Raw genomic sequence first — 14,517 nt, forward strand, 5'->3', positions numbered from 1 at the left:
CATAGAGTCCTAACAATAGACAACAGATGTGATTGGAGGCTCTATAACGAGACAAAATGACATGTGTGGCGCTAAGAGAGCAAAGAGAACGGATATTTATACAAAAGCCTTCCACCTCCATCCAGAAGCAATACTCCTGTTAGTCTACTGACGGAATTATTACTCTCTGCCTCACAAACAAACGGCAAATAAAAAGCTGTAAAGCAATAAAACGGTTGTCTCCATTTTCAGTGGAGAGATACGTCTCTGCTAAACGTCATTATCAATGTCATCAATTAAATCCTTTTCAGATCAACGATGGAAAATGCAGAAATTTTGTCTCACAACCTCGTCCAAAAACAGGAAAACTCAAGAGAAGAGTGGAAAATTTACAAAAACTTTTTGTAATTTGAGTGAATTAACCCTTTAAACCAGATCATAGAGAATATAGGACTAAAAGGTGTCGACCTTTACAGTGACAGTAAAACAGAGAGTTATTTACCTTCCTCTAGCCTTAAAGGCTGTTGGATATAATCTATCCAAATCCAGATTGACGACTTCTATTGACTCAGAAAAACACTAACATCTGACACTGTGTTACACGTTAGCTGTGGAATACACAACGCGACAACAAGACAACAACAGTCTGACAGCTCGAACGCTAAGTGCTGTGAAACTCCAGGATTTGCATGTGAACAGTGGAGAGTCTCGCTGTGCTGGGGTTTTACATCACACTGACATTTTATTGTTTTTAAATGATGTTAAATAGCTGAAATATCTTCAAACCCTGATATAGTGACTTTATCTTATACTAAAATATGTTTTTCTTTTTACATTTAATTAAGACTTTAACGCAGTAGTTGCGAGTTTAGACATCAGCTACATACATTGTCTTTAATGTTTATTAGTTTATGATTCTCTCTAAAGTTTCTAATGCAACAGTATTGCTTAAAAGTATCAGCACAGACCGTTTGTTATCACTGTTCAAGGTCAGTATGTTTCCATGCACAGCTACAGCAGATGCCTCAAACTCGTGCCTCTCTTGTCAATTTCATGCTGCCTGCCTGAGTTATTTCTGTTATTTTGCATCATATACAGTATAGGTTTATATTGGGAACTATTTATCGTTCCATAACACTTTTATTTTGAAAGTAAGTGAAATATCATCATGTCAGTTTGACTCTTTTTCCACTTTTCTGCACAATTTATGCAAATCTATACATTTTAACATGAAATGAAGCCTTGCATTAGTTCATACGCCTTAAATCACACACCTCTCTTATTTCTTGCAACACCAACATTGCCTCACGCTGTCATAGCTTTGCAGTTTGCAGTTTTCTCATGTGACTACAACCTGAAACCTTAAAGAAAAATGGTATGTGAAAGACTAAATATGACTAAGACTAATAAGGACATTTAAAACAAGAATAAGACTAAATAAAAGAACATCAGATTAATGTAGGACTATTTTATCTTAAATATTGCCACTCAACCCACAGGGTTTATACTAGGGATGGGAGTCAGTATCAGTCGGTATCGGCCCGATACTGCTCAAAATCACTGGATCGGATATCGGACAGATAAAAATATAAAATCCGATACAATCCAAGAATCCTTTGAATCACATGCTTCACTATAACAATGTTAATTAAAAATGTTAATTTAATGTCTGATTTTTAGGAGAAAAAAATGACACAAATGAATCAACGGCGTCATAGTTCATAAATGGTCTAAAATTATAATATCGGACTAATATCAGTATCGGTAGATACTTGAGTTTGTGATATCGGTATCAAAAAAGTAGTATCGGTCCTGTCCCTAGTTTATACAATCAGAATGGTACATACACAGGAGCACTGGAATGTTACTAATTATTAGATTATCAAGAATAAAGCAATCTTAAAGTGTGTAATCTGTGGTGGGTCTCTGGGATTTTTATGGTCTGGGATTAACAGCAGCCCTGCAGACAGAGCAGTATCAGAGAGGACAGTGGCGTCGCACCAGAGACGCAGCAGGATCATGAGACACTGAGGCCGAGAATCAAGCGCTTTTTTATGGGAGTGCGGAGCCTCGACTTCAAACAGCAGGTCCGGATGTGCCGGCTCGGTGTCAGCTCATCAGCGCATTTCAAAAAAAAAAAGGGGGAAAAAAAGGACAATGGAGCGACTCACACCTCCATATAAACGCGCAGAGAGACTGACTGTCAATAGAGAGACGGGCACAGACGCAAACACCTCCGCTGACTCACTGACTGCCCGCAGCGGATTTGACACTTACGTGTTGATGAGCGCTTTCCCACATCAGATTCATCGCCCGCTGCGAATTAAAGACGCTTAACCACGATCACAGCGACGACGACGACATGAGCGCGGAGGCTCCACACCACTCTTTAACCGAGAGACCAAAGTTAAGGCTTCCACTGCGCATGCGTACAGTCAGTGGGCAGAACCTACGCAATTAATGTCCTCTGTAATATCTCATTTAAGTCAAAATCAGCATAAATGTTAGTATTTCTGCTTTCATTCTTATTATGTATTTGTTTTTCCTCATCAGGTGTCACACAGGCGAGTTAGCTTTAGTGTTCTTGGTGCACACTAACAATGGAGTATAAATAAGGATTTGTTTTGCTGTATTGTTGTTTTAAAGCAGTTGTCTGATATACACATTGTGTGATTTACAAGGGTCTTTCAGTTGCCTCCTATACGTGTATCTTTCTGCAGAGAACTACCAGACTGTTCCACATGTTTGGACTGAACTGGGGAAAGGAGTGTTTGGAATACTCCTGCTCTTTAACTGTCAACTTGTTTGCACTTTCAAAACCACTGTTTTATTTTTAATTTATTGTTAAATAAAACTTTTCTTTGCACACCTTGTTATTTAATAATGGAATCTTAGAAAACTACAAAACATTTTCCCTGCACAGCTAAAACTCACAGTTTTAACACTATTTACCTCGCGTGCTACCTATTAATAAGTCATTTCACATGCGGTAACAACTTCAGACATCAACCTTCGCCGTCCCTCCGACAAACAACAATCTGTTCATTTTCAAACCACCACCATCTGCTGTATTCAAAGAAAGACATGTTGTATTATTCAGACGGTTTTTGACTGAAATCAAACAAGCTCTTGTGTGTTTTTGGACACCCTGTCCAATATTTTAATATTATAATATTTTTACTCAACTTTGAATTTGGGGATTGTTAAAAAAAGCTCTTTGTTGGAAGCAGTTTGATTTAAATGAGGGTTATACAAATGCCACAATTCAGTTGATGAAATTGTGTTTCCCCCCTCATATTCATTGTCTCACATTGGCTACAAAGGAATGCAAAATATGCAGCTGCATGGAATAAACACTGTAACAAATACAGCTTCTTAAAATCTCCACCACCCTCAGATTTCCTCCTCTGCTCTGGACTCACCGATCTGCATGACTCGTCCGAACACGGACGTGTTGTCCACGGTGCTGCAGTTCCATCTCCTCTGCCTGAACTGGTACTGGCACTCCTTGATTCCGGTCTTGGCTCCGTCGCCGATGTAGACCATGTGGTCCTGGTACAGCTGACAAAGCTTCCTCTGGCCCTGCAGACCACACAGCAGTGGAGAAGAGGAGACATTAACAGGGATTAGTCAGCTAATGGTTTGATGCTACAACCCTGATGATGGGAACATCAGGTGGTGGATTCAAGTTATGAGAAGGGTTATAGATGTTTAAATATGCATTTAAAATGAGGTAACACTTGTAGCAGACAGGGAGATACCTGAGAGAGTCCAGAGAGCTGACTGCAGAGAGGCTGAGCTCCGATGATGTACATCTCAGGCCGCTGGATCGGGGTCAGAGCGAGTGACCTGAGAAACAGAGGCCACAATAATTCACGTTTCAATCCCATAAACTCAGTTTCATAAGCTCAAAGAGAAAGTGGCACAGGCGGAGACGCGGCTCGCTCTCTGAGACGAGGTCAGTGCTGCAGGGGACAAAGTTCAGACGTGGGTTTTATTAGTACAACCTGCCTATAAAATGTATTAGATTTACTACCGGCCCCTCTGGTCTGGTGAACATCTGTGTAGCTACATATCCACATGGTTGCATCTCTGTTTTTCTTGTGCCGTCTTTTCCTACACACTGTTATACTGTCTACCCCAAAAAAAGAAAAGGAAAGATGATTCAAAACTGTGACAGTTAACCATTTATGTAAAATTGGCTTCTTGAAACAAAGATAAATGCAGTTAGAATACATCAGATCTGTAAGTATTTATTTACTCGTACTGAATGTTTTGCTGACTCTAATTCTGACTTCACATTGTGGCACAGATTCTTTTAACTTCAATACTACAAGGTGAACTAAGCAGCAGCATTTTGAAAGTCAAGAACAAGTGTGGCTAAATGACGCAGCAGCAGCAGCAGCAACAGGTCACCTAACAGCGCCATTTGGGCCCCAGCCAGGGTAAATATTGTGACAGAGCCTTCACATTTGTTCCATTCATTGTTGGTGCTACACCACACGAGTGGAACATACATAACTACCCCCTCTCTCTAAAACATACACACAGACACATGAGGAAAGCCTTGGCGCACAATGTGCCCAAAGGTGTCACCAAGTTGTCAAAAAACATTCGTGCGTAAAATCGTAAATACGCACCGCATAAAGATCAACCAAATTTCACCCACGCGTCAACCGTGCCACTTTCAAATTCAAATTGCACCGATCGCTCAGCTACTCACCACCATGAGTTGGCATCCACCAGCAGCAGCTGCGAGCTGCAGGCGAGGAAGGCGGCTGCCAGCAGCAGATGTCGGACAGCACCGGTTCGCCTTCTCCGGACAGACCTGTAGTCCATGGTCCGCTGCGTCACCGCCTCACAGCCGGTGTTTGAGGAAGCGCTCCGCTGTGGAGTCATGGGCCGAGAATGAGGAGGCGTCCTGCCTCGCAAACCCTCCTGATGTTCGGTCCCACTTTTCAGGCAGTCCACTTGCTGTTCGCCTTTTCCTCTTCTTTGCCTCTGTTATTTAAAAAGGGATAATAAGACAAAGTTCCTCAAAAATGATGGAAAAAGTCAACCCCAAAAAAGTTAATCCCAGGTAGCTTCACAGTGGTTTAGAGCCCAAAGTTCCTGATGCTTGTAAATAAAAGGTAACTCCACTTTTAAGACGTGCGTAAAATGCTTTGGTACCAGTTTGCTTGCACACGCTTGCTCCACAACACTGTGGCTTTAAAAATCAAACAAACGAAACGATAAATAACACGATAACACAAAGCTTCAGTGCGTAAAAGTGTGGTCCTTGATGTGTCGGCTTAGGGAAAAGATTAACACGAAGAGTAAAACGCTTATTGAGCAGCAGAGCGATTGTTCCCTTCCTGTCCCCTCACAGGTCATTCCACATCTCTTTCTCTGGTCTGCACTCCTCCTCCTCTTCTCACCCCCACTTCACCTCAGACCAGACCCTGCATCCCTCCCTCACTCCCTCCCCGTTTTACAGCCATATATATACACACATTGCGCAGGGGCGCGCATGTGCGCACAGAGCAGATCAACAAATGGGTAAAACATGTTTTTCGACCACGAGCACCTGCGTTGAGTTCATGAACATGAAAATGGAAAACGAAGCTGTTTGTCTTGGGTTTGTTTCGAAAAACTTTTGCTGAAACTTAACAGTGGGAATAGTGGAGTTCATCAACATTACACATCACTGTAGAAGCAAAACAGTGAGGGAAAATCCTTGCAGTGAATCGTTTGTTTGCATAAAAGGTGAGCGCCTGAAAATCTCCTAATCCTTTCGTGTGTGGTTTGAGAAATAAAAGGCGACACACCACGACCCCGCCTCCACACACCACACATTTACGCACACACACACTCGCGGCCAGGAGTCGTGGAAAGTCCTGGGAGTAAAGAAAAGGCGTGTTGAAGCGAGCTCTCCGCAATTCATAACCCGGTCCAAGACAAAACTGCGCCCGGGTCGTTAGGCAGTGAACCTGCAGGGGAGCAGACTCCGCTTTGATCCGACTCAGTGCTTTTCTAAAGAGAGCGCGTCCACGAGCGAAGGTGGGTAAAGACAGATTAGGCTCTGAAACGAGAGAGAATCTGCTCACTGAGTTTGGCTTTAGTTCCTCACAATGACAAAGGGATTGAATAGATTACAAGCATTACATGCTTTAACATAAGTCTAAGTGGAGGCAACACATATGTTAGCTCTCATTTCTCTACATACAAACCATCTTGTTGCAGAGGTGGAGATCTGCGTTATCTTCATAAGGACACTGAGGGCCTCCTCACTCCCTTTACTTACATCACGCTGGTGTTTATCGGAGCAGAGAGTCGGATGTCATTCTGTCTCCGCATGACAATAGTCATGTAAAGCAGAGGCCGCGCACCTTTCATCTCAAAGGGCCCTAAACTTCCTACGAGTCTCTCTCTCTCTCTGTCACACACACACACACACACACACACACACACACACACACAGAGGTGATCTAACTGGCTGCATTCAATATACATCTGACATCTGATTGATATTTCCCTGTGTGTGTGTAACTGGTATTCCTTATGTTGTGGGGACCTACACAGTCACATTATGGGGACTTGTCCTTCTTTATTATGGGAAGTTCCCATAACGTAAACTAGTACATTTTAAGGTGAAGATGTGTTTGTAAAGTTAGGTTAAGGTCAGGGTTGAGATTATGGTCTACGGGAAATGAATGTAAGTCAATGTAATGTCCTGTGAAGTGATGGAAACCAGTATGTGTGTGAAGACATATTTGGCTGGTCCTCACAAATTTGAACAGTCTTTTGTGGTTTAAGACTTGGTTTTAGGGCTTGGGCTTGATTTGGGTCAGACATTTATATGTGATGGTTAAGTTAAGTTAAGGGTTAAAGGGTTAGGGCATACATTATGTCTCTGAGTGTCAACCATTTGTGTGTGTTCTTATTTTCATTACCTAGTCTGGCATAAACTCTGACCTTGTCCTTGTGGAGACCAAAACCTGGTCCTAATGACGCAGAACCTCATTTCTGCCGAACTATGTTACGTTTAGGGCTAAGGTACAGGTTGGGTGAGGTCAGGGATAACGCATTGAGCTGTACAAATGAATGGAAGTGTGTGTGTGTGTGTCACAGTCAGGTCCATCAGGTGAGTGAAACTTCAAGGAAACAGAAATGTAAATATGTTGAGTGGCAACAGGAAACTGGCTGGACGGCACATAACAAAGACACTGTATTTAAATATGACCTCTCGTCATCTCCATAAACATGAGGCACCTTGCAAAGGTTTGCTCCCCTCTCATTTACTGGAGATTGATGAGGCAACAGCGCCCCCGTTTGGTTGAATACAGACACTTCTCCTAACCACCTTCCACTGCTGCCTATAATATATTACAGTGGAAATGTTTTGGATTTACAGAAATACTGTTTTGCCACTTAGGTGTCATTCTCACATTCTTTATCTTTAACTGTGCACAGATTAAAGGACCAAGACCTCGTGGTTTTAAAGGCTGCAGCATCATTCAATATGAAAACATCCAACAGGATTTAAGACAGAGTTTGCCTGCACAGCAGGGCTTTGCACCAAATGGCTGACACATGGGCACAGAGAGTGAGACAGACTGAAGCCTGTGGGTCTTAGCAAACATGTATTTATGTGCAGCTACTTCTGCACATAAATACAACAAACAGTGATGCAGCAGGATGTTAGAGGCGTAATGATAGAGTGTGTTTAACCCTAAGTGCTCACGCGGCACGGATCGGTGCCGCAGGTGCACCCATGGTAATTTACCATGGGAATAATACACAGCTCCTTATATGGACATTATGGGGGGGTGTTTATTGAGTCAAAGTTATGATTGATTTTATATCGCGTTTTTATTTTCTTCTTGTTTATAAAAACGAGTGAAAGTGAACTTTGAACTGTGACATATATCCAAATTTCAAAAATTCAGTCCAATTTTAAACATTTTGAGTACTTTTTTGCTCAGGTGTGTTTATATAGTTGATGAAAATGAAAAAAAAAAAGTTCAACGATATATGACACTCTATATTGCACATTTTTTATAGTATATACTGTAAGTTTTAACATAGTAATGCTGTGGCTATTATTTGCTAAATTAATCATGCAATTATTTAGATGATTTATGAATTAGTTTGGGTGTTTTCAGCTGCCTTTATGGACATAAACATGTACTGAACAGCCAAATAAATAAAGAAAATAATCATTTGGTGCAGCCCTAATTGCTAGACTTTGAGACACTACAACAATTTTTAGACAAAAAGAAAAAAAGGTTTGGCACTGGATATTCCCTGGTGACATTATGACAAACGCAGCGGGAGAATGTCTGTGTGAGATGTTTTCACCGCAGCAGGAGAATCTCCAGAGGAGATGGAGGTGGCACTTGGCTTGAGCGTGCAGGAGGCAGGACACGTTTACTCAGGGCGGATCCTCCAGAGTTTCCTCCTCTGGATGCGTTCTCACAGGAGATCACTTGGAAATTCCTTTGTGATTAGACTAAAGGGAGATGACAGGAGAATCTGCGGCGTGACCTCTGTTGATATTTGCGTACACACACACACACTCTGTCCCTCTGGAAAAGACTGTTCTAGCTGCTGAATATTTATCTGCCTGTCACAGCCTCAGGGACTCACAGTCACTGTGAGAGAATTGCACATATACAGGGAGGGATGTACACTTTCAATGTACATCTAACTGTATATGTATATGTTACCTACAAGTAATATGAAATATGAATAAACTCTATGTAAATTGATTTGGAAACAACATCATTTTTGTTGACAGTACTTGAATTGAACTGAATGTACTCAGTATCTTAGACTCCAGACATACAGTCTTATATTAAAATGAATTAAAGCTGCAGGGAGCAATGTGCAGCACTGTGCTGCCAGCAGGTGGCACTATGCCCTCCACTTAGTTTTCATAAGCTGATGTTTTGAGCAGATCGGTCAATGTACGTCCAAGTTACAGGCCACTTCCTGTTTCGTGGTAAAACGCCGTTCAACGGAATTCAAAATGGCTGACTTCCTGTTGGGCGCGTTCATGTTCGTAGACGCGTTCACTGTCGGTCTCTCGTGTCACGTGTGAAGTTTCGATGTATGGTGAAGTTACAGGGCACTTCCTGTTTGGTGGCGAATAGTTGAAATGTGCCAAAATTGTGATGGTTGCTGTGGCCACGCCCCTTTTGAAGACATTTTTGGTAACTTTCCATATTTGTGGTGTCTTGTACAAATTGACAGTTTTTTTTTTAAAGTAGGTACGTTTATCGGAACCCGGACGAGTTTGTTCATTTAAAAAATCTTGAAGATGGACTCCAAATTCAAAATGGCCGACTTCCTGTTGAGATGAGGCCATGGTCCCAATAGACTTTTTTGTTTGTCTTGGGCTTTACTCTAGAGTTTGGCCATTCACTCATTCACATGCTTCAACATGGGGTTACGTGTCTTGCTCAAGGACACTTAGAGACTAGCAGAGCCAGGAATTGAACTCACAACTCGCCCTACCACTGAGCCCCCATGACTCAATCCTACCTCCTCACTTTTTTTAATACATTTACTTTTAAAAGTACATTTTATATCAGAAAATGACTTTCGATTCTTAAGTACAGTAAAGTCATATAGTTTAAGACTTTTACTAAAGTAATATTATTTAAAAAAAAGTGACTTCAACTTCTACCAAAGTTATTTTCTGGAAACATACTTTTGCTTTTACTCAAGTATCACCTTTAAGGTACTTTATACAAGACTGTGTGTTTACAGTAAAGGTGTAATGTGCGGCTGAAACACAAGGAGGAGCAGTTCAGCTTCAGTAGTCGCTGCGACCGACGGAGCATTTGTAAAAAGACTCAGTGAGGGGCTGAGAGCACAGAGACTAAACTTGGACTGAGTGGGATAAAGAAGGAGGGTGAAACAGACAGAGAGGGTGAAAGGGAGAGGGAGTGTCCAAGTAATGGATACACGGCGAGAGAGCGGCAGAGAGCGAGAGCCGGAGAGGACTTATCCCTGGAGGATATGAGCAATAGTCATGCAACAGGGAGCAATGCCTTGCAAAAAAAAAAAAAAAAAAGTCAGCAGCTCCTCTCTGGATTAACAGCAGCCTCCTGACTTTTTTTTCGTATTGCAGCATGAGAAGCAGCCAGCTCACTCCTGCAGGGAAAGCAGCTGCACTCGGCTGATGACTGAGCTGATCCTCTGGAAGCTGCTGATGCCAGAAATGCTAATCACCAGTTGTTTTTTTTGTTTTTTAAAGAGAAATGAGTGTCACTTGAAAATTGATCACCCTCTAGATTAATACAGGAAGGTGGGGCGGGATTGAGAAGAGAGGACAGACACATGTGACACACTCGATACCTGGAAGAATACACAGTCGTTGGCCTTGATCAGACTGATTTTTGCCTTCATTTAATCCACAATCCAATGTATTCATTCCACAATAAGTCATGATTTGTGATTATAGACTGCATATAAACACGGATGCAGCCGCCTGGTTTCAAATCCAGTTGTGACACCACAACAGTTTTTGCAACTGGAAATTCACATCATCTGCATCCGGGCACCTACAGGACGACACCAGCTGTCAATCACACGTTCGTCCTATTAAATCTGCCGTATTTTAACACGTGAAAATCTTAATTTTCAGATTTCCACATACTTTTATTGTTAATTGCACTTATGTCCTATTTGTAGACCTGTTTTATCGACTTTTATTCGCGGACAATGGCTGATAATAACTCAAGATGTGTTTGCGTGCAGAGTTTTCTTTCCGACTTCGCAGCACCTGGAACAAAGGGAATTCGGGAAGTCAGAGATTAGGTCTGTGCTGGATTATGGTGTCGTCTTTGAAAGAGTTAAATCCACAGTGTCATACAAACACACAGAAAACTGTATTCTGAGGAATCAATGACAGAAACCATGTCAGACCTACTGTATATCAGTGCTGGGTATCATTAGGAGACTAGGTTTATGTACTTGTACTCCTCTGGTGTTCATTTAGGGCAACACTTTATTTTTAATTTCAGACTAACTGAACTGTTTAGTAAATAGAAATGAAAATGAGATCATGATGTTGCAAATAAAAATATTTATGACGGTACTGCACACCCTTTCAAAGTAAAAGTGTTTGTTTTCATATGGAATTTCCGACCAAAGAAAAACATATTTATGATGCAAAATGAATCTGTAAATAAAAAAAAGAACTTTAACATGCAGACAATAGTAATTAAAACACTAGACAAACTTATATATAATTAAATGTCGAATTTATGTGATAAATATAACCCAATGCATTATTATTATTATTATTATTATTATAATAAAGAGTTTCACACCCCCTTTGAAGTCCAAATTATTACTGTTGCTCACTCTGCTGCCACAACATAATATATTACTAAATGTGTTATTTTTCATTCATTTTTACACTTGTCTGTTTTTGTTATATTCATGCAACTTAAATACACGTTGTTTTCTACTGTAATGGAACAAGTACTCGTATTAGTGAGTACATTTAGATTTAGATTTTACAAACAACTTGTGAAAGACATGTAATATATACAAGAAATATCGACATAATAAAATATGATATAAATAAAGTGGAAAACATGTATTATACTCTAAAAAAAGTTTTAAAAAGTCGTGTGACAACCATTTTAACACTAAAAGAATACAGAGCTTCTATGCGTCTTCCTACAGTGCTATAGATTACATCTTATCATAGAGAATGTGCGACAGCTTTGCTCCGACACACAAACACACAAACACACACACAAACACATATGAACTCAAACTACAAATGCAACCGCAGCAAAACCAAGAGACGATTGAAACGCCCTGCTCCACCGCGTGTGTCCTACAACTGTCTCTTACACACACACACACACACACACACATGGTTTCACATCAGTGTTTGTCTTTGCTGTTTACATGTGTTTGTGTGTGTGTGTGTTTGCATGTACAACCATTTTCCATCTCCCTTCTCCCTCACACTTTGCTCTCCGCTCCATCCCTCACTCGGCGTCTGTGTCCATCTCGTCCCTCCCTCCCTCCCTCCCTCCCTCCCTCCTTCCATCCATCCATCCTTCTGTCAGCTGGCAGAAGATGAGTCATGCCTCTAGCTGGGAGGCTAAAACTCTCTCTCTAAATATATCTTGTCTATACTTCTCCTCCCTGCTCGTTCCGTCTCTTCCTCCCTCCTTCTCACACTTGTCTCTGCCCTTTATCACCATCTGCTTCTCTGCGTCTCCCTGCTTTGTTCCCGCGTGCTCCTCCTCCTCTTGTCAATCTCTCGCTCATGCTTTTCTCTCCATCAGTCACAGAGATCTTTTCTCCTTCTCTTAATTCCTCTCTTTTAATGCACTTAAAAACTGCCGTCACGCTTTCCTTTGTCTCTAAACTGTCGGCGTATAGTTGCAACAGTGAGTTTTGTTTCCCACATTTTCACCTGAAACAAGGAATAAAAACACACATGTTCTTCAGTTCTTGTCTGTAAATAAGTATATTATATTGTATTATAACTTCTTCTCTGCACTGTAAATACATACTATTTTCATAATCACTTCATCATCAAGTACTTGTTCGATCCATAAAATGTCAGAAATTGTTGATCAGTGTTTCTCGAACCTGAAAATCATCACGTTATCAAGTGTCACAAACCAAAAAGATTTAGTTTGAATTATTTCTTTGTTATTTGGAACAAAGAAAACTGAAAGTATTTGTTTTTAAACTTGAAAAACAAAAAAACACTCAAAGCGATTCGTCGATGATCAAAATAGTTGAATATGAATTCAGTAATCGCTTAATAATCGAGTAATTGTTTCAGCCCTAAATAAATGTATTGAAACCAAATGAAAATCTTAAATTTCTTGTGTTATTTACATAATTTGTCAAAGCAGAGACTGTTTTAGATACAATTATAATGTATGTTATGTATGTTTGTTTTTATCAATTTAGTTGACATTTTTTACAACTGAATTTAAATTTAAGTTTCATTTTTGTTCAAAAACTGTTAATTAGCAAAATATGTAAATTGTGTAGTTGTGATTGTAAGTGTTGTGGACACTATCGCATTAAATGCCAACTCCTTGTTTTGTACAACTTACAGTTACTTGATATATCACAGTTAATTTAAATTTTAGCCTTAAAGTATGTTTATGTCTGCACAATTAATGACCACATAATCAAAACTGCAATTCTCCGTAGTAATATTCAAGTCAAAAGCCAGTGCAATTATTTAATAAAGACAATAAGAACCAGGATGCAACACTGCAGTGCTACAGGAATTCAACAGCTCAAATATGTTGCTCTGCAGATGAGAACATATTTTAGTTTTGGATGTATCTGCATGTTGGCTGTGAATATCTGTCAAGAAGAATCACAACATTTATTTGTATTTACCAGCTTAACCATGCAGCTAATTTCATAAAGGAAAGCTGCTGCCCTACAAAAGTGGTTGGACTCGTGAGGAGTACAGTAGAGGCTCTACACAAACAAACAAACAAACAAACAAACAAACAAACAAACAATCAAGCCCTGACGAGCTCCGGAAAAAGGGACATGGTAGAAAAAAAAAACGCTGGCTGGCCTCGTTTGGCACTGGACCAAAAACACTGGGAGAGCCTGAGTCCCTGATTACGAAGCCCAAGGAGAAGCCACTGTGGCTGGGCCTGATCCCCCTGTTTACCCCCCTGGTGCTCCTGAGCTCTGCCGGCCAAACTACACTGGTCTCCTGATCCCCTCCCTGGAGAAATTAGCATGCTCAGACGTGTACAAGCAGATCTGCACGAGGAGCATACTCAAACACACACACAGAGGCGAAGCAGTAAACACACACACACACACACACACACACACACACACACGCAACACAGGTGAACACAAACCTTTATGGACAACTCTTCTCTGGTGACCTCGATATGTCGTCTTTAACTTTAGGTATAAGGTCTTTTAAAGTGTGTAAACATCTTCTATTTCCTCCTTTGTCCCTCATTCTGGGTCATGTGCTAAGTGTTATGATGTTTAATTCAGACACTGTACTTTTCCCTCACAGATGAATTATTCACAGGTTGGTTATAGTTATCGTCGTATAACCCCCCCCCCCCCCCCCACCCTGTTTGTCATCATCTCTTTTGCACGCGCACACACACACACACACACACACACACGCACTGGCTGCTGTGGAGGAGATAAAGCCCAAACATCTTCCACTGCATGCAGAACGACGACAGAGAAATTCTGCTATTTATAGCTGTTTGGATGGTTTATGAACGCGATGTGTGTGTGGACTTGAACTTGGACAGGATTCGGTTTCGGTGCGGCTCGTTTATCTCCGTAGCGACGGTCAGAAAACCGCAAAAAAACGGACGACACGTGTCCTAAATTTGGACTCGGTTGTAATTATTCCAAAAGGCGCGAGAACATCTGATGAGTAAAAAATAATTTGGCAGCACATTCAGTCCCTGATGACTCATCTTTGTCTCGATGCTTTTTTAAATCTTGCTGCTGTTTATGAGAGAGACTTTAAGCATTTGACACGTTCGACTGAGCTGA

General features: G+C 40.9%; 1 protein-coding gene across 1 annotated transcript in view; it reads right to left on the reverse strand.

The window, feature by feature from the left end:
- Positions 1 to 14,517, reverse strand: part of wnt5b (wingless-type MMTV integration site family, member 5b) — a 76,538-nt gene that overhangs the window by 10,022 nt on the left and 51,999 nt on the right. Inside the window, exons 2-4 of the mRNA XM_058624071.1 lie at positions 4,703 to 4,980; positions 3,741 to 3,828; positions 3,402 to 3,561 (exon numbers count right to left, since the gene is read on the reverse strand). Coding sequence (XP_058480054.1) covers positions 3,402 to 3,561; positions 3,741 to 3,828; positions 4,703 to 4,980 — 526 coding nt within the window. The remainder of the gene's footprint in view (positions 1 to 3,401; positions 3,562 to 3,740; positions 3,829 to 4,702; positions 4,981 to 14,517) is intronic.

Source organism: Solea solea, chromosome 3, assembly GCF_958295425.1.
Source record: "Solea solea chromosome 3, fSolSol10.1, whole genome shotgun sequence".
Classification (NCBI taxonomy): Eukaryota; Metazoa; Chordata; class Actinopteri; order Pleuronectiformes; family Soleidae; genus Solea; species Solea solea.